The sequence below is a fragment of the Pagrus major genome, chromosome 14 (assembly GCF_040436345.1).
Source record: "Pagrus major chromosome 14, Pma_NU_1.0".
Taxonomy (NCBI): domain Eukaryota; kingdom Metazoa; phylum Chordata; class Actinopteri; order Spariformes; family Sparidae; genus Pagrus; species Pagrus major.
This window is the reverse complement of record NC_133228.1, coordinates 25829296-25853719: the sequence shown is the minus strand read 5'-3', so window position 1 is coordinate 25853719 and position 24424 is coordinate 25829296. Positions and strand designations below refer to the sequence as shown.

The window sequence follows — 24424 nt, the reverse complement described above, 5'->3', positions numbered from 1 at the left end:
CTGTTCTGGGATACAGTATATGCCAATTAGTGAGACAGCTTCATTTACAAAATTGATTCTGATACTTAATTTAATTGCCAGAAAATCACTTTTTCAGGATGACTTTTTATCACCAAAAAAAAATTACTAAAGTACAATATTGCCAAAATGTAAATGTAAAAGGCAAATATTGTACTTTTACTCCACTCCATGTATTTGATACCTTTAGTTACTTGTTACTTTACAGATTACATGCCGCATCAGGGCCAAAGTAGCTTGTTTTTTAAATAATTGATTTTCTCAGCAATCAGATAATAAACAGTGATTCTGATAATCAGCTGACTCACAGAGTACAGTATGTACATACATGTAAATATATGGATCAGTTACTTTTACTTTTGATAGTTAAGCACATTTAATATCGGATACTTTAATACTTTTACTCAAGTACTTTCACTTTTACCAAAGTAATATTTTAACACCATATATTTACTTTTACTCGAGTATGACTTTTGGGTACTTTTTACAATAGTGGATATTAGTACTTTTACTGAAGTAAAGGATCTGAATACTTCTGAGAATGTTTTGCGACCACAGAATCCTTCAGTCCTACATGCAGCGACAAACATTAACATGCACGCTCAGGTGAGAAGTTACAGAGAGGTGAGCAGCCTGTTACAGCACACAGATGATTACCTGTCACACACATGCACACACACACACACACACTGAAAACCTGCCTCAGGATCAGTAAAGTTAGACTCCAGAACACACACTCGTCCACACACACTCGTCCACACACACCGTCCTGCAGCGGCGGTCGGCTGCCGGCCGGCATGCCGTTGAACCCGCTCAGACTCTCTCGTCCCAGGAAGTCTCCGAACACGTCTCTGAACGGCTCTCCTCCCACCTGCGTGCTCTCCTCCACGCGCACCTCCCTCTTGGTCTCCCCGGCCCGGGTCTTACTGATCTCCGTCCGCTCGGTGCGGGTGTAGGTGTGACTGCTGCGGGTGAACGTCCGCGTCAGACGCTCCTGAGCCGACACCATGTGGAACCAGTTCCCTAAAAGCAGTGGGGAGGAGCAGGGAGGAAACGAGGGTCAAAGAGAAGGAGGTGAAGAGGAGGAAGCAGAGGGGGCAGGCGGAGACAGGTGGAGGAGACGGTGATGTCACAGCTCACCTGGGATTTTGAGGTTGAGGTCACAGGTGCTGCCCACAGTGGCGATGGAGGGAGCCTGACGCTTCCTGGTGATGCTCTCCTTCATCCTGCCCTCCCCAAACACCTTGACTGTGAACGGACTTCCTGTTCACACAAAAACATTATCACGTTAAAGTAACAGAGTACTTTTACACTGTAGTATTAATACTTTTACTTACATTTTACTTCCATTTATATTGAGAAAATTACTTATGATACTGAAGTACTTTTATTGATGAAAAAGAAGTATAATAAGTAAATAAACAGATTATTTATCTCAAGTCTGTGTAAGGTGGTTCAAACAAACAGCTGAGTTTAAACAAATCAAAACCTGCTGATCAGATCTCATCATTGATCAGAGATGATCTCAGCTGGGTTTGTACCTGGGACGTGTTGGTCAGCGAACTTGATGTTGATGATGTAGTTTCCAGGCTCAGTTGGACAGTAGGTGACTTTACACGTCCCGTCCTCCACGTCCTCACAGTTAATGTCCACTTTACTGGGACCCTCGATGGACAGACCCAGACCTCCATAACCTGAGAGAGAGGAGGACGGAGGTGGGGATCAAATAACAAATTAATAAATACAATACAAACATCCTGTCATCCAATTAAATTAAAAAAGGACATTTATGTGTTTTTTTTCTCATTATTGTTACACTCACATTAATTTATCTTCCCAAAAAATAAAATAATTACAATGCATATACACTGAAGTTAATAACAGTAACATGCACACATTTATTAGAATTTTGGATAATTGTTTTTATAAAAATCAGTGAAAAGTCAATTTAGAATTTTCAAAAAACAACTAAAACATTTTTCAATGCTGTTTCCAAAATGAAAAACTGTAATGAAACTCTCAGTTTTTCACTCAAAATGGACAAAAAGTCACTGAAGTTTTAAGAAAACAGATTTGCTGACGTCAGATCACACGACTTCTGTGAGATTTCTAAAATTGTTCAGAACTTGTCTTTTAAATTGTGGTCTTGATCTTACCTGCATTCCTGGTGTCCACGATGAACTCAGCCACCTCGAAGGTGTGCCCCTCCACCAGCCCCTGACCGTAAACCTTCACCTTACTGGCATCTCCGATCTCCGACTGGCCGACCATGATCTTAAAGGGACTGTTGGTCACATGTTTCCCGTTCTTCTTCACACTCACCACGTGTTCACCCACTTCCTTTGGTGTGAACGAGATCCCTGCAGGCAGGAGGAAAAACATGTGAGACTGATGCTCAGAGGTTTCACTTCATAATATAATTAAGATTTCCTTCAATGAAGCAGAGTTACCAGAAGGGGGATTGAGTCATTGTTTAACTTGTGTAAAGTCAAATCAAAGTCCTAAACTTTAATGTTGAAGTCCTAAAGAAATCCTTCTTACTGGCTCATTTTACCACGAGCCACCTGTCAATGACAGGAAGCTAACATAAGTCACTGCTGATGGATGATTGATTTAAAAATCATGGCTGTATCTTGGATTGTTACCACATTTTTTTCTTGCAAGGTTAGCTACTTAAAGCTAGCTCTGAGCTAATGTTTCTTTAAGCTACAGTTGAACAGTTACTTTTGCTCCTGTCAGTTTCACACAAAACAGTTGTGTCATTCATTACCAAAACTCTTTTAAATAATTTACATCTGTTCATTTATTTATTGATTGGTTGTCTTATTTCCTCAACTAACAGTTGAGCTCGAAGTGAAACAGACTGACCGATGTGTCTGTTGGGCAGCCGCTTCAGCAGACACGGCTCTTCATTCCCGGACGGCGCTCTGATGCTCGCAGTCAGACTGCTCAGGTCCGTCTCTGTGATTTTTAAGGAAACGTCTGTTGCCGTGCCGACATTGAGCTGAGATGTCCTCATGGAGTCATCGCCTGGAGATCAATGAAATCAGATCAAAACAAGTAAGAACCAGGTCAACATATCGAGGGAGGCCATACAGGTAATTCTTTTGCAGTCGTTGACAATAAAATTTAAAAAATATTCAAATGTAATTTCAAAACAGAAAACCCATTCAAAGGCTTTGTGCAACTAACATGTCAAATTTTAAACTTAGAACAAAGTTTTCAAAACACTGATAACAAATTTTCACAGCTTACTTTAGGCAGACACCTTTCAATGTATTAAACTGGAACAGAATATTCTAAATAAATGTGTCTAAATTTAGCTGAAAGAAAAAGGTGGACACAGTGCTTTTCACAGTCGAATAAAAAGGAAAGACAAAAGTTTTTTTGGCCATCTCAGAGAGATAGAACAGAGTGTCATCAGCATAAAGTGAAACTTATACGTTATAATTGGTACAGGGCTAAAGTAGGGACGTAGTTATTGAAATGGTCGGGAATTGATCCTACATGACCGATGTTAACCAGAAGTGTTAACAATAACATATGCAGTTATCTAATATTACTTAAGATTTACGCCACATACGTCAGACACAAGACAACTGGTTAAATGAAGAGCTTAAGACGCTTATGAGTTGAAAAACAAAACAAGCAGATTGGTGCATCCTTTCAAAAACTGAAGCTAAAACAAAGGAATCAAAGGAGTTTATCTGGTTGTTTTAGTACCAGTGATCTTAGCAGTGAAGGGACTTCCTGGGATGTGTTTGTCATCAAACTTGACGATAATGTTGTAATCTCCAGGTACGGTGGGCAGGTAGGACACAGTGCAGGTCCCGTCTTTGTTGTCTTTACAGCTGATCTCAGCTTTAGACGGACCTTCAACAGCCAGAGACAGACCGCCTGAAGAGAAACAGACAAATGGATAAATAAAGGCTGATCCCAGAGCAGGAGTTAAATTACCTACACTGTAACATCTCCTATGTTAAAGTTAACATAATGTCCATTTTCACATTAATTACATCAGTACTTTAAATCTCATACACAACACTCTAAACACTTTCTCTTGTTTACAATTCAATTTCAATCGCCTCTACTTACTACTCTACAACAAGCAGGACTGCTGCCAAAATCTTATCAAATATACTGATAAAACAAAGCAAATTAGAAATAATATTCTTCACATGAAGACCTTGTTCTCTCTGGAGTTTGAAATATGTCATTTATAAATATGAATACATTTTTTATTCAAAATATCACGGCAATTAAGCTTCACTGAATGGAAGTGAAGTGAAGTAAAGCTTTAATTATGTACAAATGACTGACACCTTAACATAGCATGTTACGGTATTGATACCTTCTCCAGCATCTTTAGTGACGATAGTGAATGTGGCCGGTCTGTTGACCGTGCCGTGACTCAGACCAGGGCCGTACGCAGTCACATGACCACTATTAATGGCGTCAACGTAGAACTGGAGTGGACTTCCTGTAAAAGAGAAAACACAGGACAGGTTGATAAAGTGCAGCCAGGGTTTAGAACAATAGCTGATCCATCCTGAAGTCAAGCTGTTTGCTGATGATACTCTACTTTTTTTTCCAAAGACTGAGACCTCTGATGAATTAATCCTGGACCAGCATAAAACAGAAAAACATCATTTAGTAACAACACTCTGGGGTGGTACCTGGGATATGATTTCCATCATACTTGATGTCCATCTCGTGCAGGCCTCGTTCTGTCGGCGAGTACTTCACAGTGACGGTGCCGTCCTTGTTGTCGGTGATGTGAGGACAGGCTGTTCGCCCAGACGGCATACGCACTTCACCTGAGGACAAAACACAGAAACAATACCTGTTCATGAATCATGGCTCCAGCTGGGACATTGTTGATAAAATCTGACATTTTATAAAGATAAGATTTTTTAATGTCTCCGCTGACAGATGTGGCTGGAGGAATTATCTTTTTGTGTTGCCCGTTTGCCCGTCCATACAAACAAATGTTCCATGTTTGTGAACGTCATATCTCAAGAACGCTGAGACAATTTGGTGGTCAAAGGCCAAGGGTCCTGTGACCTCATGTCTGTCTGACATATCTCAGGAACGACAAAGTTGGGATGAAACATGTTGATTTTGATCTTCAGATGATCGTTGTTGCACCATGTGCTGAAGCTCTCTCAGTCCTCTGTACTCCTCTATGAAAACAGTCTCTAAGTGAAGACAGCATGTTTTCATACATGTCAATATAGTGATAACTTCACTATTTTACCACAACTACATTTACCTTTTATTAAATTCATTTAAAGTCTTCAAAGCCCCTCGAGGGAAACCAGAGGTGAGACTGTCCTGATAATTCAGCCGTGTCTACATATTCATACATGTGCAGACTGTCATGTGAAAGGTTTTCATCACTGACTAAAGATGACGCACGCTCTCGTCCTCTCTGATCAGACACTGATCCTTCAACAGACAGAAAAGTAGATGAACAAACTGAGAACTCACCTGTTCCTCTCACAGAGCGACATGTAAACAGAGCAGCTCTCACCTGTGATCTCTCCTTTCTGCACAGTGAAGGGAATGACCAGACTGAAGGGGCGGAGCATCGGCTCCATCCCGTCCACAGGGGTGATGGGATCATCGGTGGCCTAAACCAGAGCCAGAGGGGAGGAGGGTTAGTGTTGCAGTACTGGGAACTCTGGGATATCGTCCAGAGAGAGGAGGATGAGGAGGAGGAGGAGGAGGAGGAGGCAAGGCAGGATGGAAGAGAGGCTGAGCGAGCATCAGGGGCTGGTTCACTAAGATTTAGACTGGTCTCAAACCAGTTAGACACTGTTCAATGATGAAAAGCAAGTCTAGTGTCCAGTCTTCATAAAGAACTAAAACAAAGTTTATGTTGAGTTTAAGTTTTCTGCAGAGAATAGAGAAGTCCTGCTAGAAGCTGTCACGTCTTTATTTACTTCACAGTCCTTCTGAAGACCTTTAGAGATGGTTGCTGACATGATCCTGTTTAAATCAATCTATAATAACAGACACAACTTGTAAGGATTCATTTTGCAGCAGAACGCTAAAGCTTCTGTCTGTCACCTCATCAGAATCAGAATCAGAATCAGAATCCTTTATTTGTCCCGCAAATGGGGAAATTTCTTTGTCAAAGCAGCCAAAGGACAGTAATTACAGTAAACAATAATAAAAAGTAAAAAAATAAACAATATAATAAGAAGATAAGAAATAGAATTGACTCGTATTCGTATATACATAATATTTACAATATGAACATATTATACACAGTGTAGGCAGTGTATTTTTATTTACAAATAAGTTACGTATGTGTGGTGATGTCACATTATGTTATGTTAAATGCCGGAGTAGTGATCATTTTATCATTGTCATTATGTTTTATTGACGAACAGCCTTTTTGTTTGTGGTTACAGTTTTGAGGGATATTTGAAGATACTTCATCATCAGGAGATTATAAACTGTGTCTTTGTGAAACCAGCCCTCTGACCCCGATCTGATCATGCAGATTGAACATGCAGCACCATGCTGAGCCGATACAAGATCAATAAGAGAATCTGGGTTGTTATTGACGGTGAGAGGACAGTTTCAGTGTGTGATCGTTCTGTGTACCCAGTGAGGGGAGAAGCCCACATAGGGAGTGAAGGGCTGCTGTAACTGAAGCTTGTCACATGGTTCCTCTATTATTGGGACGGTATCACTCGCCTAACAGGGAACAAGGTACAACCTTTAGAACACACACACACACACACACACACACACACGCACACACACACACACACACACGCACACGCACACACACACACACCTGCATGCACAAACACAAACGTGTCAGTTTTGTTGTTTTTATATGTGACAAAAGGAACGACATCGTGATGTGTTCGAGGACACGTTTACACTGCAGGTCTTTTAATTTAATCTCATGTTAACATTTAGCATGTTAGCATTTCAGTGCTCTGTGTTAGCATGAACCTTAAGCTAAGCTAAGACTGACATCATTTATTAAAGGGACAATTCACCCAAAAAGTAAAATTCACACGTTATCTATATAGCATGGGGGGATAATGACTGAACTTTCCTTTTTTTTGGGTGAACTGTTCCTTTAAAGTTAAGCTAATCTTAAACAACAGACACAACATGCTACAGACGTCTGAACCCTTTCACCCTGAACCTTCTGCTGGGACTCACCACCACGTGGAAGGGGCTGTTGGGGATGTTTTCTCCTCCAAACCGGATGGTGATGACGTACTTCCCGGGCTCCGGAGCCGTGTAGTAAATATCAAATGTGCCGTCGGCGTTCTCCACCACGTCCACGTCCAGCTCCGCTCCGTCTGGAGTCGACACCTTACAGGTGACTTTACCTTTTCCAGCAGCCTTTGCATCCACAGTGATGACGGTCTCCTCTCCGATCTGGATGGTCGGGCCGATACCTGATCCTGACGAGACGACAACGGATCAGTCGGTGACAAACAGTGAGTGGGATTTTTCCTTTTTAAATGTCTTTGAAAACTATTTTGCTTAGAATGTTTGTATCTTTATTCCTATTTGTTTGATTTGATTTATTTTCTCCTCTAAACACATTCAGAGGCTTAGAGTCGGAGGTCTCAGAGAGGGGGACCTCCTCTCGGGCAGTTTGGATTTATTTTTGCTTCCCAGGTCACAGCAGGGCAGCTCTGAGCTCATCAGAGGGGCATCTGCTGCTCATCTGCCCCCGTGGTGTTATTAAAGAGAGGCCATGAGGACTGAGGGCAGGAGACACTAAATCTTCTATCGTAGCAAATGTTTACAGTTTCACTATTAACAGATCATTTCACCTAACAAACTGTTTAGTTTGATACTAATCGTGTCCTTGATAAGCCTCCTTCAATTCATGATTAATCATTTGTTTTATGTTTGCTTATAAATAAAAAGATTCTAGCTGATGTTGCTCAGTGAGCGAACCAAATGAGTCCATCCGCTCCATGATTAGTAAAATATTACATATTTTCTCCTGCATATTGATTTGTAATATTTCCTGTAACAGTTTAAAACAACCAGAGATATTAAAGGTTTTTACATCACCACCAACAATATGACATCTTGTATAAACAAGAATTATCGGTTAAACTGACAGAAAACAACTGTTTCACTCTAACTTCTCATTCTGCAGTAAATCCTGATGTCACAGTGACGTCACAGTGATGTCACAGTGTAATGTCTGTAGGAAAATGACACCATCCATGTACAGATTGGTTCATTTAGTCCTCACTGTCACTGTCATATTCAGTCGGACACTACGCTGGAAATTTCCTGGAAAAAATAAGCCAACCAATCAGGAAGAGGCATCATTTTCCCCGGTCACTATCTTCAGGTAACGGTGGAACAACGAGAATAACTGTGGAAACTCGGCACTGCAGAACAAACAGAAGCTGCTGATGGAGGAGGCGAAGACGGTGAAGAGGGAGAGTGATAGAAACCGAGCTAAAACAAGAGTGAACAGACGGACGATCACCGGATGGAGACGCTCCGGTGTTGTGACAAAGTCTGTTCCCCTGTTGATCTGTGTCTCCTCTCACCACCGAGACCAGAGACGCTTCAACACCACCGTTCTTTCTACTAAACCTGCTACTTATTAATACAAGCGGCTGTTTTACTGACTGTTCACATTTAAAGAAACGTCTCCATGGCTCTACCAGACGTCTCAGACAGCACGGGAACCTCTGAATAAAACAAACTCAGTAAAAAGTGCAAGTTAAGCATACTCACCCAGTCCGTGTCCTCCGATCGACACTGTAAGAAACAACCAGAGGATCATTGACGCTGTGACACATTCATGATGATGAAATCTGATTGGTTCCCAGAGCAGTGATGGGCGGAGTCTGACCTGTCACCAGACACTTGCTGGCGTCTCCGGTGGGCAGGGCGTGGATGCGGTACGGTGAGTAGGGGATCTCGTCTCCTCCGTACTTGATGGTAATGGTGTAGCGTCCGGTCATGTCCGGGACATAGGACACCGTGTACGTACCGTCTCTGTTGTCCCGGATGTTCGCTTTCTTAGGTTTTCCCTCCGGATCCTGGAGACACATGGACAGGAAGTCAGCGACGTGTGAATGTGTTTTAAGGTACATGACTGCGGCCATCAGTGGTCTCCTACAGAACCATGTTCCTTTGAGATACAACCCGACTCGTGCCAAAACCTGACCAACCCACGGCCAGTCGTGCTAAGAGAAGGGATCCATAATAACTCTGGCAGCTGGCGTCCGCTCAGACAGTCCAACAATGTTTATTAACATAGTTTTCAGACAGCTGTCACTGGACTCAGACTCCAGACTCGAAGGTCTTAAACTCCACAACACAATAATTTGGTGCTCTTGAGTTCTGACTCTCTGACGGTTTCTGCTGGAATAAAAACCCTGGATGGCCGCTGATGGTTTGAGACCAGTGGTGTTCACAGTACTCACATGTACTGTTCACATCAACATCACACAGCTTCTAACGCTACTCAGTGCAGCAGAGGAGGGGTGGATGGATGGACGGAGGCGGGTTTACGAAGCACTCTGGTTAGTGGAGAACTGAACCACACGTCTGTTAGATCATTAGACAAACTGATGGAGGTCAGTCCACATGAACCACAGGAGGGAGGAGGGAGTAAACAGATCTGATCCCCGAATCTGTATCAGTCCTTTACTTATCAGAATATACTTAAAGTATCATCATAATTATTGATGCATTCATGTGTTCATCATGTTATTGTTGTAGCTGGTGAACGTGTTAATGTAGAACATTTGCTGAATTTACAAGAAGGAACAAATAATAAAGAATTAGTCAGAGACAGAGTTTCACACAGTTTATAAAGTGTCTCCAACTCAACGACTCACTATGAATTTATTTATTCTTGTTTAATAGAGAGTAAAAGCAGATTTTGTTGTTTATAATTAAATATTCTTGAGGTATTTAAGTAAGGGATAATGTACGCGAAGCGGAGGGGTTTCATACAACCTGAAGGGGTTTATTTCTCCAGAACAACCAACTAACTATACATTATCCTGCTTATTACACGGCTTACGAGTGAAATAAATAATAAATAATCAGTCACAATGATTCAGCAGCGACAAGGATTGGTCGGTAAAGTTTTCACTTTCACTTTCACTCTCGAGGCCTGAGAGAGGAGCTGGACAGCGCTGCTTCTTACGCTGTGGTTGGTGTAACGCGTTGAAAGTCCAGCTGTCTTGCTTATGCTGCTTATGTTCAGAATCGGAATCAGAATCAGCTTTATTGGCCAAGTATTTGAAACACAAACAAGGAATTTGACTTGGTTTTTCTTCGCACACGATGTACATAGACGTAAACATGAACATAAACAAACATAACAACATTCAACTAGAAGGAACAAGAACAACAAAGAACAGTAAGTTAAAAAGTGTTCAGAAGTCCGGTCTATTATAAATATATAAATATATATTTATTTGTTGCCAGGGCGGATCAGAGCGCCGTCCCTAGCAACGGTCTGTTATACTTGACGACGGTCATTATACAGAAATAACGGACCGTAGAACGCAGCGATGGACCAATCAGAGAGCAGCATTCAATAGAGCCGTGTAATAATGTTTCATCTTTATCTGGTCCTTTAGCAGCTGTTCTGGAGCTTTCATGCTATCACAACACATTCATCAGCAAATGAAGTCCGTCTGAAAGAACAGAACTTCTGGATCATATTACACGAAGAGTCCACCGGCTCTATGAAATATATCTGCACAGAACGTCAAATAGAAAGAATTAACTTTCATCGATGCGACGCAGAAAAATCAATCTAACATAAATCCATCAATGTCTTTATATTCTGTGATTAAACAGGGGGGGGGGGGGCAGACATGAGACAGGGGAGGAGGTGACGGAGGAGAGTAAAGGCCTTACACAGCCTCTCTTATGAATACTGAAGGGGATGGTTTTCTTTACTATATGTGACTCCCACACCCTCCTGCCCCAGTCCTCCACAAACACAGAGGCCTCACGCCTGCATCCATCCGGACCCTGCAGCAACAGGAACGAGCCCAGCAGGAAGAACAGGACGTCACATGGACAGTTTGAATCAGGGGTTAAAACAGACAGATTATCAGAAGAGTGCAGGCTCACATCCAGTCCTGATGAGATAAATCTGAAGCCTGTGATCACAAACTGATTCCTGTTTAAATTCAAGTTATCTGTAGTTTTCTACATGTACATGAAAGAAGAGGTTACCGACTGTACCAAGCTGGTTTACGAGCTGAAACCCTGGTCTTTCTCACTCATGATTACCTCCAGAACCAGACGGGAAGCTGTCACTCACCAGTATCTGAACTGTGAGCAGTCCCTCTCCGGCATCTCTGGCATCAATGGTGAATTCAACCGGCAGACTGGCCGGCACTCCGGATGCATTCAGTCCTGGACCGCTGGCTCGAACTTTACTGGCATCATGAGCCGGTAACGTTTTGATCTTAAAAGGACTGAGAGGAGACAGTTTGAAAGGTAAAACTCAAACCAGGACAACATGATGAGTTTTCTTGTTCAGATCTCTTCCGTACTGACCTGCGAGGGACCTCCTGGTCGGCGTACTTCACACACACCGTGTACGGGCCATCATTGGCAGGAGTGTAGTTGACTGTGTGAGTGCCGTCGCCGTTGTCCTTGATGCTGATTGGCTCAGCTACACCTGAAGAGTGGAGAGAGTGTCAAAATCAGTTGTACCTGCTGTTTGACAAGACTGAGTTTTAGACTTTAAGGGCCCAGACACAGCAAACTGACATCAAAGAAGTAGCAGGTCGATTAGAAATCAAGATGTTCTAGATACAGTTTGATCTGGTCCTCAAAGACCCTTTAGTCATGGACTCAAGTTGTAATCATGAACTCATATTCTCCCTATCTTCATGTATACTAAGTCCTAGTCCTTCCTGTAGAAGAGCAGGATGGCCATAGCATCCCGACACACCAAACTGACATCAGAGAAGTAGTGCTGATGAAGGCAGACCGTTGTGTCGCCTCAGGATGCCTGTACTGTGGCCAAAAAGTTGCACTTGAACACACTGCAAGGACCAAAGCCGACAGGCAACAAGCTCATACTTGCGTCTGCTAGAGAGGAAATAACTCTCCAAACCACCAGTCAGTGCTCAGTTAACCGTATATACGAGTATACGAAGGGTCAGGTTGAATATTAGCTCATGATTACAACTATAGTCCACCACTAAAGGGTCTTTAGGATAACCCAGAGGACCTGTTGGGTCCACACTGTCTGGAGCATTTTGATTTCCAATTGGTCTTAATGAAATTAAAGGTTCTCAGGTCAGGTTATTTTTCCAGTATGGATTGAACTCTGACTGCAAATTTTAGACTCATTCATTTGTTGGTGTTGAAGCAGGTTTGAGCATTGGACTTTAAGACTGATGAGATTTTAGTCGGTCCTCCACGTCTAGGGACTGGTTCAGAACTAGGACTGAGAATAGAGTTAGGGTGAGGACTCATTTATGGTCTTGACTAGAGGGTGGGGCTAAACAAATGACTGAACTAGGTCTTGGGTCTACATTTTCTTGTCTAACTCAGATCTTAGTTGGTCTGGCAAAAAATTCTAGGGCTTCCAGGTCACATATCTTTCTGCCAGTATCAGCGACTGCAAACAAATCCTTGTAGCATTTGAAAGACAAGAGTTAAGATCGCCTTGATCAGGTGAACAGTTTCTGGGGTCTTTGCTGTCACCCCGGATATAAGTTATTGAAGAAGGTAGGTATCAGTCTCGACAGCATCATGAATTCAGACTAAACTTCCAGTTTGAAAACATCCGTCATGAATCCAAAGGCCTTCAGTTGAGATTAGTCCATGAAAGAAAGTGAAGACGAATCAGGGTTGTGTTCAGGGTCTTACCTGTGGGCCCATACAGCTGGACCACTAGGGGGGCCACCCCAGCCTTGCTGTTGTCTACAGTGAAGGTCTGAGGGACGTGGGCTCGGACTCCACTTCCCAGGCCGGGACCTGAACACTTCACTTTACTTGGATCAACTAGCTCTCGCACTGGAACCCGAAATGGGCTTCCTGCAATACAAAGAGAAGAGGAAAGAATAAGTCATTGCTGTACCTGAATCTATACCGTACGCTGCCTTACATAGCCCAGGATTTTGACAAAATGGTGGATGAAGCAGTCTGAATCATCACCTGGGATAGGAAGGCCTCCGAAGGTGATGTTGACGTCGTACTCTCCAGGAGTGAAAGGGATGTACTCTACACTGCAGCTGCCATCTTTGTTGTCCTTACATGACATTTTCGCTTCTGACGGACCCTCAATGGCCAGGCCAAGACCTCCGGTGCCAGCACCTCTGAGGAGGAGACAGGGCAGAGGGGAAATAAGAAGGAAGTTTGGATGGACTGAATCGAAGACAAAACATTCTTGTTTGATAGTAATCCAAGCGTGCTACATGAAAAAAGAGAGTGAAATCACCTGGTCTCGACAGTGAAGCGGTTTGGTTTGTTAACCAGTCCTTCCTCCAGGCCTGGACCGTAGGCTCGGACTCGACTAGGATCACAACCCTCAGTCACCGACACCCTGAATGGATTCTTTGGCACCGAGACGTCATCGAACAACACTTCAATCAGATGCAAACCTGCACACAGACAGGGAGAGAGAAATAGGTTATTTTAACTTGGAGCATTTAGCATGTTAGCTTGCCAAACCTTAGATCTAAGGTAAGGGATTGTCACAAATTATCACATACTGGCGTGTCAACTGACAGCTAGAACACAAGAAGTCAAAGTACCAAAGCTGGGATGTGCCGTTGTTTCTCTAGAGTTGATGGGCGTCGATGCTAAGAAAATATGACAGCATCGTATCCCAGTATCCCATTTACCATCACGAGTAATCAGACACAAACTCCACCTTAATTTATGGCCAATTTTGAACCAATAACTGTCTTGACAGTGCAAACCTTTGAGGGTACTGAGTGCCAGAGAGTCCAACATGGAGGAAGCTATAAGCTGTGTGTCCCCATCCAGTTTGGTAAAACCCTCATCTGCTGAAGTACAAAGTGCTCCACAACAGAGATCAGTCACACACGCTTTGAGATTTTTGGGATAGGAGGGTAGGGTAAAGTGTTTGGGCTAAATCACCATCCAAATGGAGGCTTTTCAGAGGCACTGGCAGGGTAGGAGCTATGGGTTGCTAATGTTAGCCTTTAAAGCAAAGTTGTGAACAAATAGTGCCACAGTAACATAAGAAAATCACCACAGCTGAAGACGCCATACTGAAATACATAAGTGCCATCAATCATCGTATTAGGGTCTGAAGGGTTGTTTTATTTCATAGGGGGAGATCTCAACCACTACCCCTTTAACTGCAGGGCAGGGGTCAAATGGAAATGGGATTGAGCCTTAAAGTCTTGGTGTACTGTTGGCAACCAAGCTAGCTACCCTGCAAAACTGTAGTTTAGCAACCCTTTGGCTATAAGCGCATGTACTGTATGTGAGCAGCAGAAGAGACACAGACAGCTCAGACAAATCAGCTCCATTAAAATCCCAGTGTGACTGAAGCCTCCACAGGGGAGAGTATTTCTGTCCCACAATGCAATGGGCTGCAGCATGTCACACATTACTATCAGTGGAAAACCATCTGCTGCGAGCAGACAGACTTCAGCTATTAATACCATCCACTCATCCCTCCCACCTCTCACCCTGCTTTTACTCTTTCACTGAGCTCTTACAGACTCGACGACATTCATTCATTTAATCTTAAATACATATTTCTATATCGTACGCTGTATATCTGTTACAGCTTTTCTCAGAGACACTATTGCATTACTGCCCTCATCTCTGTTTATTTGGCACGCATCCTACTTCAAGACAGTTTGCCATGTGAGGATTAAAATACTATAAATATACTGTAATGCTATTACTATTACGTTCAGGTTGAATTACCTTCACCATAGACCATATTCATCTGGCAGCCATTTTCCTCTGACATCACACTCGGGGTAGAAAGCTCAAATGTTGTACTGTGTTCCAGATTGTAAATCTTATTAATGTGGTGAATCTAACAAATACTTGTTCAATACATTTCACCACTTTCTGATGTGGCCATATTTCAAGAAAACAACATATCTGATAACCAATTAGCTAACGTTAGCATTCAAACACTTCATAGCTAACGTTACTGTTTGATAGTGTTACACAATATGATAGGAAAGGCGTAAATTAGTCACAAAATATGAACATTCATCTTGTACCTGTTTATATACGCCTGGAAGTGAAACACACTGGACGTAATCAAACTGTGACTTTAGCTAGGAAGCGGTTGAATGCTAACGTTAGCTAACAGGTTATCAAACATGTTGCTTTATTAGCATGTTAACAAGATATAGTTTGTTTAATAATTATGATGCATGTTTACAATAAGAATAGTTAAGGCACACTTAAAGAATTAGCATGTTAGCGGATCGTCATGATGGAAAATATCCCTTTTTCACTCGTGTTGACTTAGTTTACTCAGCTTAGGTTTAAAGCTAGCATGCTGAAGTTAGCCCTTTAGTGCCCTACTGTTAGCATGATAACATAAATTGAGTAACACTTCAGTTAACATTTGGATTGTGTTTAAAACACCATAAAAGTTAGACATTAAGAGTGCTAAACATGATGAAATCATTCTGCAGCAACAAGTTTATTTGCTGAAGCCACAAATGCCTCGCACGCCTCTTTCCTTTTACTGTGGCAGAGGGAAAACAGAAGCTTTATGAAAACCACAAGGCACTTCATGTCAACATTATAATTGTTGCTGTGGAAAAACATCCATAAAACAGCAGCTGACCCTCCTCCTGCCTGTTCTGTGTTTCTGAAACTGAATCCAACAGACTCTCTCATCACCTCCTGCCTCCAACCTTCTGTAGACCAATACACAAAATAGTCTCACCGTCCTCGTAGGGTGTGTACTCCACCCTGTAGGTCCCGTCGCCTTTGTCGGTGATGTAGGCATCTGTGTTGACACCTGATGGGTTGGAAATGCAGGCTTTGATATGGCTGCCGCCACTCTTGTAGTGAGCTCGGGCGTCCACTGTGAAATGTGTGGTCACTTCTCTGAGGACGCCTGCAGAGACACAACAAATATAAAAACATAAGGAGAAGAAACCAAATCTGATTCTAAAAACTGATCATAAAAGGAAGCTAAATGCAACACACAATGAGTGAAGTGTAGCCTCTAAAACTGCAAATGTGCTCCTGTGAGTTTATTAACTGTCATAATTGAGAAGCGGAGGAGGCCAGTAATTAAACCAGAGAGAGCCGAGTCCAAACCAGATCACACAGTCCCTTCGTCATAACAACAGACCACAGACCAGCAGAGAGTTGGAAACTAAAGTTCAACCATGTGCAGCTCTGAACCAGGCTCTGACAGTTTATTCACACCAGTCACACTGATGCCAAATTTGCAATCAAAAAGTGAAAGAAATTCAATCAAGGTAACAGTTGTGCACCCTGAAGAAGAGTTTACATAGTTTATCAGTTAAGTGCTTTTGAAATTAACATACAGGATTGCCGGCTACAAAACCAAACACCAAACAGATTTTTAATGTGATTTCAGCAGTAAATTAAAGATCAGGTATCAGTTTAATAAAAAATATATATACACCTCAGTCCACCAGCTTGTAACTGGGCAGAGCGATATCTTTAACCCTCACCTCTGGGTTCCACTCCTGGTCCGTAGACCTTCACCCCGCTGGTGTCGATAGCTGGGTCCACCTGTAGTCGGGCGGGGAATTTTGGCACTGGGTGCCCTCCATATTTGATGGTGATGGTGTACATGCCATGGAACTGTGGGATGTAGGTGATGGAGTAAGTCCCATCGCTGTTGTTCTGGACGTGAACTTCAGCTTTGGCTCCGGAGTCAGAGATGATCTCGATGGTGAGCTCGGCCTCTCCGGCTTTCGAGCAGTCCACTGTGAAGGATCCGTCCTCGTTGACCTTCCCTCGCTCCAGGCCGGGGCCGCTGGCCGTCACCTTGCTGGGGTCGAACACCGACTGGACCGCGGCCTTGAAGGGCGACCCAGGAATGTGCTGGTCTGCGAACAAGATGTTGATGGCGTACTCACCAGGCTCAGTGGGCAGGTAGGACACAGAGCAGGATCCGTCACCATTGTCTTGGCATTCGATCTTGGCCTCACAGGGTCCCTCTACTGTCAGGCCCAGACCACCAGTACCAGCTCCCTTTGTGTCAATGGCAAAGGGGGCAGGTTTACCCACAATACCGCCCTGAAGACCTGGACCGTAGGCTCGAACCTGGAAGGTAAACACGCAAAAGAGATGAGAGACAAGTTTGTGACGCTAATGCAGCATGCACCAGTACAAGATCTTCGGGGGAACTTTTGGAGGTTCTTTAAATTGAAACTGGAGGAAGCTTCAAGAAAAGGTTCTGGAAGAACCTGTTCTCAGGGTTACATGAGGAATCCATCAATGGAAGGATTACTGAATACATCTTGAACCAGTAGACGCAGTAACCCTGTCTAAATAACTGAGATCATTGTTACTCTGACCAAGAGAGGGGTAGTCCTACAAGGAAAGTTTATCTGGACCAAGAATAGTTTACTTGCACCAAGAAAGGTTTACTCAGAAGAACATCAAGAATGTTACTCGAACAAATAAATGTTTACCTGGACTGAAAAAAGGTTTAGTCAGACCAAGAAAAGTTTATCTCGACCAGGAAAGGTTTAAGGTTTACTCAAACCAGGAAAGGTTCACTCGAACCAAAAGAGTTAACTCAGAAGAACAAATACATTTTTACCTGGACTTAAAAAAACGTAAACTCAGACCAAGAAAAGTTCATTTGGATCAAGAAAAGTTTTCTCAGACCAAATTAAGTTTACCCTTATAAAAAAAGGTTAACCTGGACTACAAAAGGAAGATTGTCTACCATCTAGTCAGCTTGTACTTTCAATGTTTTGCCTGTAAAGCAGGTTTCTTGAGATGTCAATGTAGGACTGGGATACGCAGTATGAGGCTTCAGGATCAGGGCTAGGCTCTTTGAGGTGTTAATAACTTTAGGTTGACCAATTTTGGTCCAACTTGTTGAGTGTTGCCTACTCAAAAGATTTTGGGTGAAGCATCTCTTTAAATTCATTTGTTTCTGCTGCAAAGGACGTGCTGAACAAAACAGATTTTGCGAAGTTTGTGGGAGCTTTTAAGGATAAAAGCTGCTCTATTTAACAAAAATATTGAAAGACTTTCTGAAACATTAAAAAAAGCTTTGAGGAAAATATCTTTAACTCACCTTGGAAGGGTCAGGGGGCATGACACCCTCCACAGTGAATGGACTTCCTGGTACAGGGTTTCCGTCGTAGCTGATGTCCACTCTGTACGGTCCCTCCTCAGGGGGAATGTACTTCACTGTGTGCACCTCATTGGCCGTGCCTGACTCCAGCTTGCAGGGGATTGGTCGACGTGACGGTGAGGTGATCTTGACATCCAGTTTGCCTTGACCTCCAGCACCCTGAGTACTGACCGTGAACTCCTCGTCCTTCCCGACATCCACCTCTTTGATTCGCACACAAGAACAGATAAAGCAGGATGTTTAGGGTTATGAAAGTCAGTGAGGTTAAGCCTTGGTACACATTACTTTAGAAGATTTCAGTCTGGATAAACATCTTCTGAGGAACAATTTATCCCCAACCAAAAACTTGAACTAGATGTTCAGTAAATAAGGAGAGTGGTTCCATTGAATATCAGTTCAGAGAACCGGAGAGAGATGTCTGATTTTGGTCGATCCAGTGAAAAACCTAATGAAGTCCTTTCAAAAATCACCCGGATGAATTAGCGTTGTGAACTAAACTGTTAAAATAACACTCAGATCAGACTCAGACGTACTCACTGTTGTTCAAACCCTGAACTTTGACCTTGTTGATGTCCAGCGGGGGGGCCACGCTGATGTTAAATGGACTCTTAGGGATCGGGTCTCCTCCGTGACACACAGTGATGGACACGTTCCCCTGATGGACACAAACTACAGTTAACATCAGTTCATCAATCAGCTCATATACTGTATATAAACAGAAATCAGAGCTGTCTGACCTGTTGCACCGCGGTGTAGCGGACGGTGTACGAGTAGTCGTGGTTATCGATGATCTCAAAGTCTCTGACCGCTTCGCCTTTAGCTGCTCCGGTGAAGTGAACCTCAGGTTTGGCTTTACCGGCTCCTTTTGTGTAAATGGTGAAGTGAGTCGGTTTTCCCACTTCAACACCTGCACAGAGTTCAGGAGGAATACAACTTAAAAACTCATAACATGGAGGCTTATTACAGATCCAGACCTTCTGGAGGAATAAACACCCGGAGCCACATCACATTCTTCTTGAATTTATAATCATGACGATGTGACATTTGTTGGGTCTCTGTTCATTAAGGGAATGAAACATTTATTACATTTTCAATTGTATTTTCTTAAATAAAAGCTGGGTCCCAAAAACAGGGTGGGGTAAAAAAACAAGGGTGGATAAACCCCTGATGGTGTGTTCCCACCACTGACTGTAGAAAAATAGGTTTCCTCAGAAAGTGAACTGAATGTTTGTGCATGGAGGTTTCACACAAAGCCGATGAAAACACGTAATTAGACACAGATTTGCATCTTTGCGTAATGTTGACTGCTGACTGGAGCTGGAGGGGAAATGTACTTTACTTCATGAACCTGATGTTACAGAAAGGAGACAGAGAACCAGAACCAGAACCAGAACCAGAGTCTCTGCTGAGTGCTGACTTCACTCAGAGGTTGTACAATGTACAGTAAAGTAATCTGGCTGTTTGTGTTGAAAAAGTATCATTAACACGCCAATAAACAACTTCTATTTCTGATGAAAATCTGATGCGACTCAGCCACAAACTTTAACAATGTTTTAAAGTTGTCTTCACATTTATGTCTCGTTCTCCGACTCCCTCCTCTCTCACTGACTCTCCTGAAGTTATAGCGACCAGGTGAAACCACCGTTACCTTGAGGAAACTTGTGGATTTCTCTGGTTGGTAAATAATGTAAGTACACAACTCAACAAAATATAGAATGAAGGTGTAGTCGTTACAATATTAAAATATTCTGTCTCTGAAAAAATAATTCTCTGTCACTTTCTTGTTTACCTGTCTTGTTGAGTCCGGGTCCTTCTGCTCGGACTTTAGCTGCATCGTGGGAAGGATCCACCTTTATTCTGAAGGGGCTGATGGGGATTTCCTGTTCCAACATTAAAGATGGGAGGTTTGTTAAACATCTTGTTTTAACAGACACCGTTTCCAGAAGCAGTTCCCCAGTCTGCGCGCTCACCTGATCAGCGAACAGCACCATGATGGTGTACTGCCCGGCACCTGGAGGCGTGTACTTCACTGTGAACGTGTCGTTGTCGTTTTTGATGATGTCAAAGTCGATGTCAGCCTCCGCAGGACCGACCACACCTGGAGCACACTTGATCCCAATGCTGACGTCACCTGCAGGTAACAAGAGTGATAATAAACCTTACTCGTGTCATACTTGAGCTGCTTTTTTCATAATTAAGATAATAACACAAATATGAGGATAAAAGACTTGACACAGGTGTGATGTAGGATCATCTCACCCTGTCCGGCCTCGCTGCAGTCCACAGTGAAGTATGTCGGCTCGTTGGCCTTCAGTCCCGCCTTCTCCACACCTGGACCGTAAACCTTCACATTCTCTGGATGGCTGCCTTCTCCGATCGTCACCTGGTTCACAAGACGCAAAGTGTATCAACACTTCAGCAGAAAACATTTTTAAAAAACATAACAGCGGTTATGTCTAATTTCTTAGCAGCATTCTGTATCAGTCCACCTGTAAGTCGTCGCATCTACAAGTACATTTCACAGATTCAACTGTTACAGCTGCTACAAACTGGAGAAGTTTAAGATCCAGATTACGAATGCTTTATAAACATTTTCCTAAAAACTGTGCTCTTTATTTTGTTTTGCTAAATGTGTTCTTTAATTTTAAAAGTCTATCATATAACATCATCATATACATTGTTTAATTTACCCTAATTTAATGCATTTATATTACAAGTTGCTTAACGATGCAGAGTTCAGTGTCCAGCTGTGATTTTACCCTGAAGGGGCTGTTGGGGACGTTGACGTCGCCCCAGGTGATGATGATGGTGTGTTTGATGGGTTTAGTGGGGATGTAAACACAGAAGTAGGTGCTGTCTCCGTTATCTGTGATCTGTATGTCGATGGGGAAACCTTCTGCGTCCTGCAAGCATAAACAGATTTCACTCGTTGCCATACAAAATGTAACTAACTACAATAATAAGCAAAGAAGAGGCAAATATTGAACTTTATACTCCAACTTTTCATCATCTTTCTGGCAGTAAAGGATCCGAGTACTTGAACATCACACAAAAGAACATTATTAAAGTTCTGACCTGAGCGTAGAGCTTCAGCTCTCCTCTGCCGGCTCCGTGGGTATCGATGGTGAAATCAGCAGGTTTGTTGACGATGCAGCCCAGCGGCTCCAGACCTGGACCGTAACATTTCACCTGAGGAGGAGAAAATATTCAGCACATCACGTTTAAGAATTAAATATCTGTGTTAAAATCAGGGAGGTTCTGCTCTCACGTTTTCTGGGAAGACGTCATTGGCAGCCGGCAGAATGTGAGCCATGTAGGGACTGTCCTTGATGTCCTCGTCGTCACATATTACGTGCACAGCGTAGTCGCCCGGTTCAGTCGGCCAGTATCGAACGTCACATGACCCGTCGCCTTTATCGTCACACTCGATCTTCGCCTGAGAAGGACCCTCGATGGAGAAACCTGCAGACAGAAGAGATGCTTCATGTAACAACCTTTTTAAGCCTAAGTCCTACTGAGCATTCACCCAGATAGCACTCATACATCTTGCTAACATTGACGCGATGAATGGAAGTTACGTTGAGTAGATGTTGTATTAGGAGAGTTTGCTATTGGGAAGATGTTGCTGATGATGCCGACGCCAGTGATGATAACTCACAACGACACCTGCAAGACGTATGTGTGCCACTGAGGTAACAGCCGAATACAAACAATAAAAAATGATTCATAAATGACTATGATTGTGATCAGATATGAAAGTATCTGATTACATCTGTAATCAGATAAAATGTCTTCTTTTAATTTATATGAATATTAAACATTATGTATTTATGCATTTATTGTTTTTATTGATTGTATGAAATACTCATTCTTCTTATTTCTAAATAAATAACAATTATATGTAATACATTATCATAAATAATTCTATATTATCATATTATTATAAATAACTGGATATGTTCATCCAAAGCACGATCAGACCCAATGTTTATTTATTCATAATTTACTTATTAATCATATTTATGAAATGTACATTTTAAATAAACATTTTGATTAATCTAATTTCCACAACCATTTTATCCATACTGGTCTTATACAATTGTAGCCAATTGTGTCACTATATTTACGATAATGTAGGGAAACAAAGCTTCAGATCGCCAGGTGCCATCATAAGCCCCGCCCCTTGCCACCTGTCAATCACTGTGAGCAGCAGGTGAGTTGTCGTAACGTACCGAGCGTTCCCACCTCCGTGCCGATGGCCTCCACCACAAAGTCAGCACTCTTCCCCACCATACCGGTCTCTAGACCTGGACCCCAGGCCCTCACCTTCTGAGGCCCCGCCTCCTCACTCACCTGGACCTCGAATGGACTGAAAGAAGACAGAAGTTTAACTGGTGCAACATCAGAAGTTCTGGACTATAATTTACTGTTTGTATTTTTGATTGAACTAAATATAAGATAGTTTTATCTTTGAATGATTTCATTAAAATATGAAGCTGAGTGTGAATTCTCTTCTGTATAAAAATCACAACACACAATAGAATTAATAAAATACACCACAACACACTCACAGTGTGATCGGTGTGTACCTCAGGGTTTGATCCTGGTTCCCTTAAAACTGTATTTTCATGGCACCACGAACATAAAAAGAGTCCAGATAGCTGGATTTGGTTCTGTCAGTGTTCTGTTGATATTAACTTCATCAGTGATATAACTGGAGAACACTAAGATCAGATTGATGTCTCACCTGCGTGGGATGCTGTGTCCTCCCCATGTGACGATCACAATGTATTTTCCCGTCATGATGGGGTAATAATTACACTCGTATATCCCGTTCTCCATCTCGAGGACCTTCACTGGCTCCTCCAGACCCTCTGGGTTTAAATAAAAACATCAGCCACGATCAGGCCTGCTCATCACGGACAGTAAAGGTGCATTACAAATAAATGTTTTGGAGTCGTGGCGTCTTACTTGGTCCCTTCACGGTGACTTTGAGCTCTCCGCTGCCGGCTCCTTTAGTGTAAACTTTAAAATCAGCCACTTCTTTCACCCTCAGGCCCTTCGGCTGAAGACCTCTGCCTGACGCCCTGCAGGCGTTCGGGTTACAGGCTGTGAGGACCAATCAGAAGATTTGGGACAAAACTGGGTTAGACTGGGAGGTGATGATAAAATGATAACGAGGCAGAAACATTCACACAAACACACACTCCTGTTTTATTTCTACACTGAACCCTGAATTAAGACCATTAAAGCCTCATCTGTCCACACTGACTTCTGTTTGGAGTTAAAATACAGACTTTATGTCAAATCAGACTTTGTCTTTTATAGAGACAGAGAGACTCTGTAAGGACACTCCCACACTCTGCAAGGACACTCCCACACTATGTAAGGACACTCCCACACTCTGCAAGGACACTCCCACACTCTGCACGGACACTCCCATACTCTGTAAGGACACTCACACACTCTGCAAGGACACTCCCACATTCTGCAAGGACACTCCCACACTCTGCAAGGACACTCCCACATTCTGCAAGGACACTCACACACTCTGCAAGGACACTCACACACTCTGTAAGGACACTCCCACATTCTGCAAGGACACTCCCACACTCTGCAAGGACACTCCCACATTCTGCAAGGACACTCCCACACTATGCACGGACACTCCCACACCATTTAAGGACCCTCCCACACAGAGTTGCAGCTCCTCCAGTTAGTTAGAACTGAAGAAGCCTCTTGGGTGAGACGTGAAACCTCTTCAACAAACTGAACCAGTCCAGTTGCATACGATACAGAACTTATCATTACCATGACCTGGATGACTGAGAACCTTCATCAACAATACTTAGATTCTGTTGGAGAGTTACTAATTTAGGCTTTTAAATGATTCAATTGTAAAATGTTTTAATTCTATTTCCTAAGTTCCTAATCTTCTTCCATAGAAACTAACACTTCAGGTGAAACTGAGAATTTTACCTAAATAACCAAATGCAACAAAATGTTCTCAGTGTAAAACTAAACATATATAAACCAAAGATGAACACACACACACACACACAGCTGCAGGTTTATCTCTGTTAGTCAGCTGATCAG

The 24424-nt window shown here is 42.7% G+C and overlaps 1 protein-coding gene across 4 annotated transcripts in view; it reads right to left on the bottom strand.

The window, feature by feature from the left end:
* The window catches only part of LOC141008555 (filamin-C-like), a 74220-nt gene that overhangs the window by 6434 nt on the left and 43362 nt on the right, over positions 1–24424 (bottom strand). For 2 of the 4 annotated variants that reach the window (XM_073480978.1, XM_073480979.1), the window contains 32 exons: positions 23300–23437; positions 23076–23202; positions 22561–22697; positions 21597–21790; positions 21404–21517; positions 21088–21231; positions 20588–20711; positions 20299–20459; positions 20118–20208; positions 19066–19235; positions 18866–18983; positions 18269–18531; positions 16683–17280; positions 15920–16093; positions 13463–13625; positions 13180–13340; positions 12892–13059; positions 11566–11689; positions 11327–11483; positions 8885–9074; positions 8767–8790; positions 7210–7457; positions 6634–6726; positions 5552–5651; positions 4695–4835; positions 4370–4498; positions 3742–3915; positions 2887–3048; positions 2175–2378; positions 1560–1712; positions 1159–1281; positions 784–1041 (listed from right to left, as the gene is read on the bottom strand). In XM_073480978.1, coding sequence (XP_073337079.1) covers positions 784–1041; positions 1159–1281; positions 1560–1712; positions 2175–2378; positions 2887–3048; positions 3742–3915; positions 4370–4498; positions 4695–4835; positions 5552–5651; positions 6634–6726; positions 7210–7457; positions 8767–8790; positions 8885–9074; positions 11327–11483; positions 11566–11689; positions 12892–13059; positions 13180–13340; positions 13463–13625; positions 15920–16093; positions 16683–17280; positions 18269–18531; positions 18866–18983; positions 19066–19235; positions 20118–20208; positions 20299–20459; positions 20588–20711; positions 21088–21231; positions 21404–21517; positions 21597–21790; positions 22561–22697; positions 23076–23202; positions 23300–23437 — 5325 coding nt within the window. The remainder of the gene's footprint in view (positions 1–783; positions 1042–1158; positions 1282–1559; positions 1713–2174; positions 2379–2886; positions 3049–3741; positions 3916–4369; positions 4499–4694; positions 4836–5551; positions 5652–6633; positions 6727–7209; positions 7458–8766; positions 8791–8884; positions 9075–11326; positions 11484–11565; positions 11690–12891; positions 13060–13179; positions 13341–13462; positions 13626–15919; positions 16094–16682; positions 17281–18268; positions 18532–18865; positions 18984–19065; positions 19236–20117; positions 20209–20298; positions 20460–20587; positions 20712–21087; positions 21232–21403; positions 21518–21596; positions 21791–22560; positions 22698–23075; positions 23203–23299; positions 23438–24424) is intronic. The other 2 variants (XM_073480980.1, XM_073480981.1) reach the window with 2 other exon arrangements.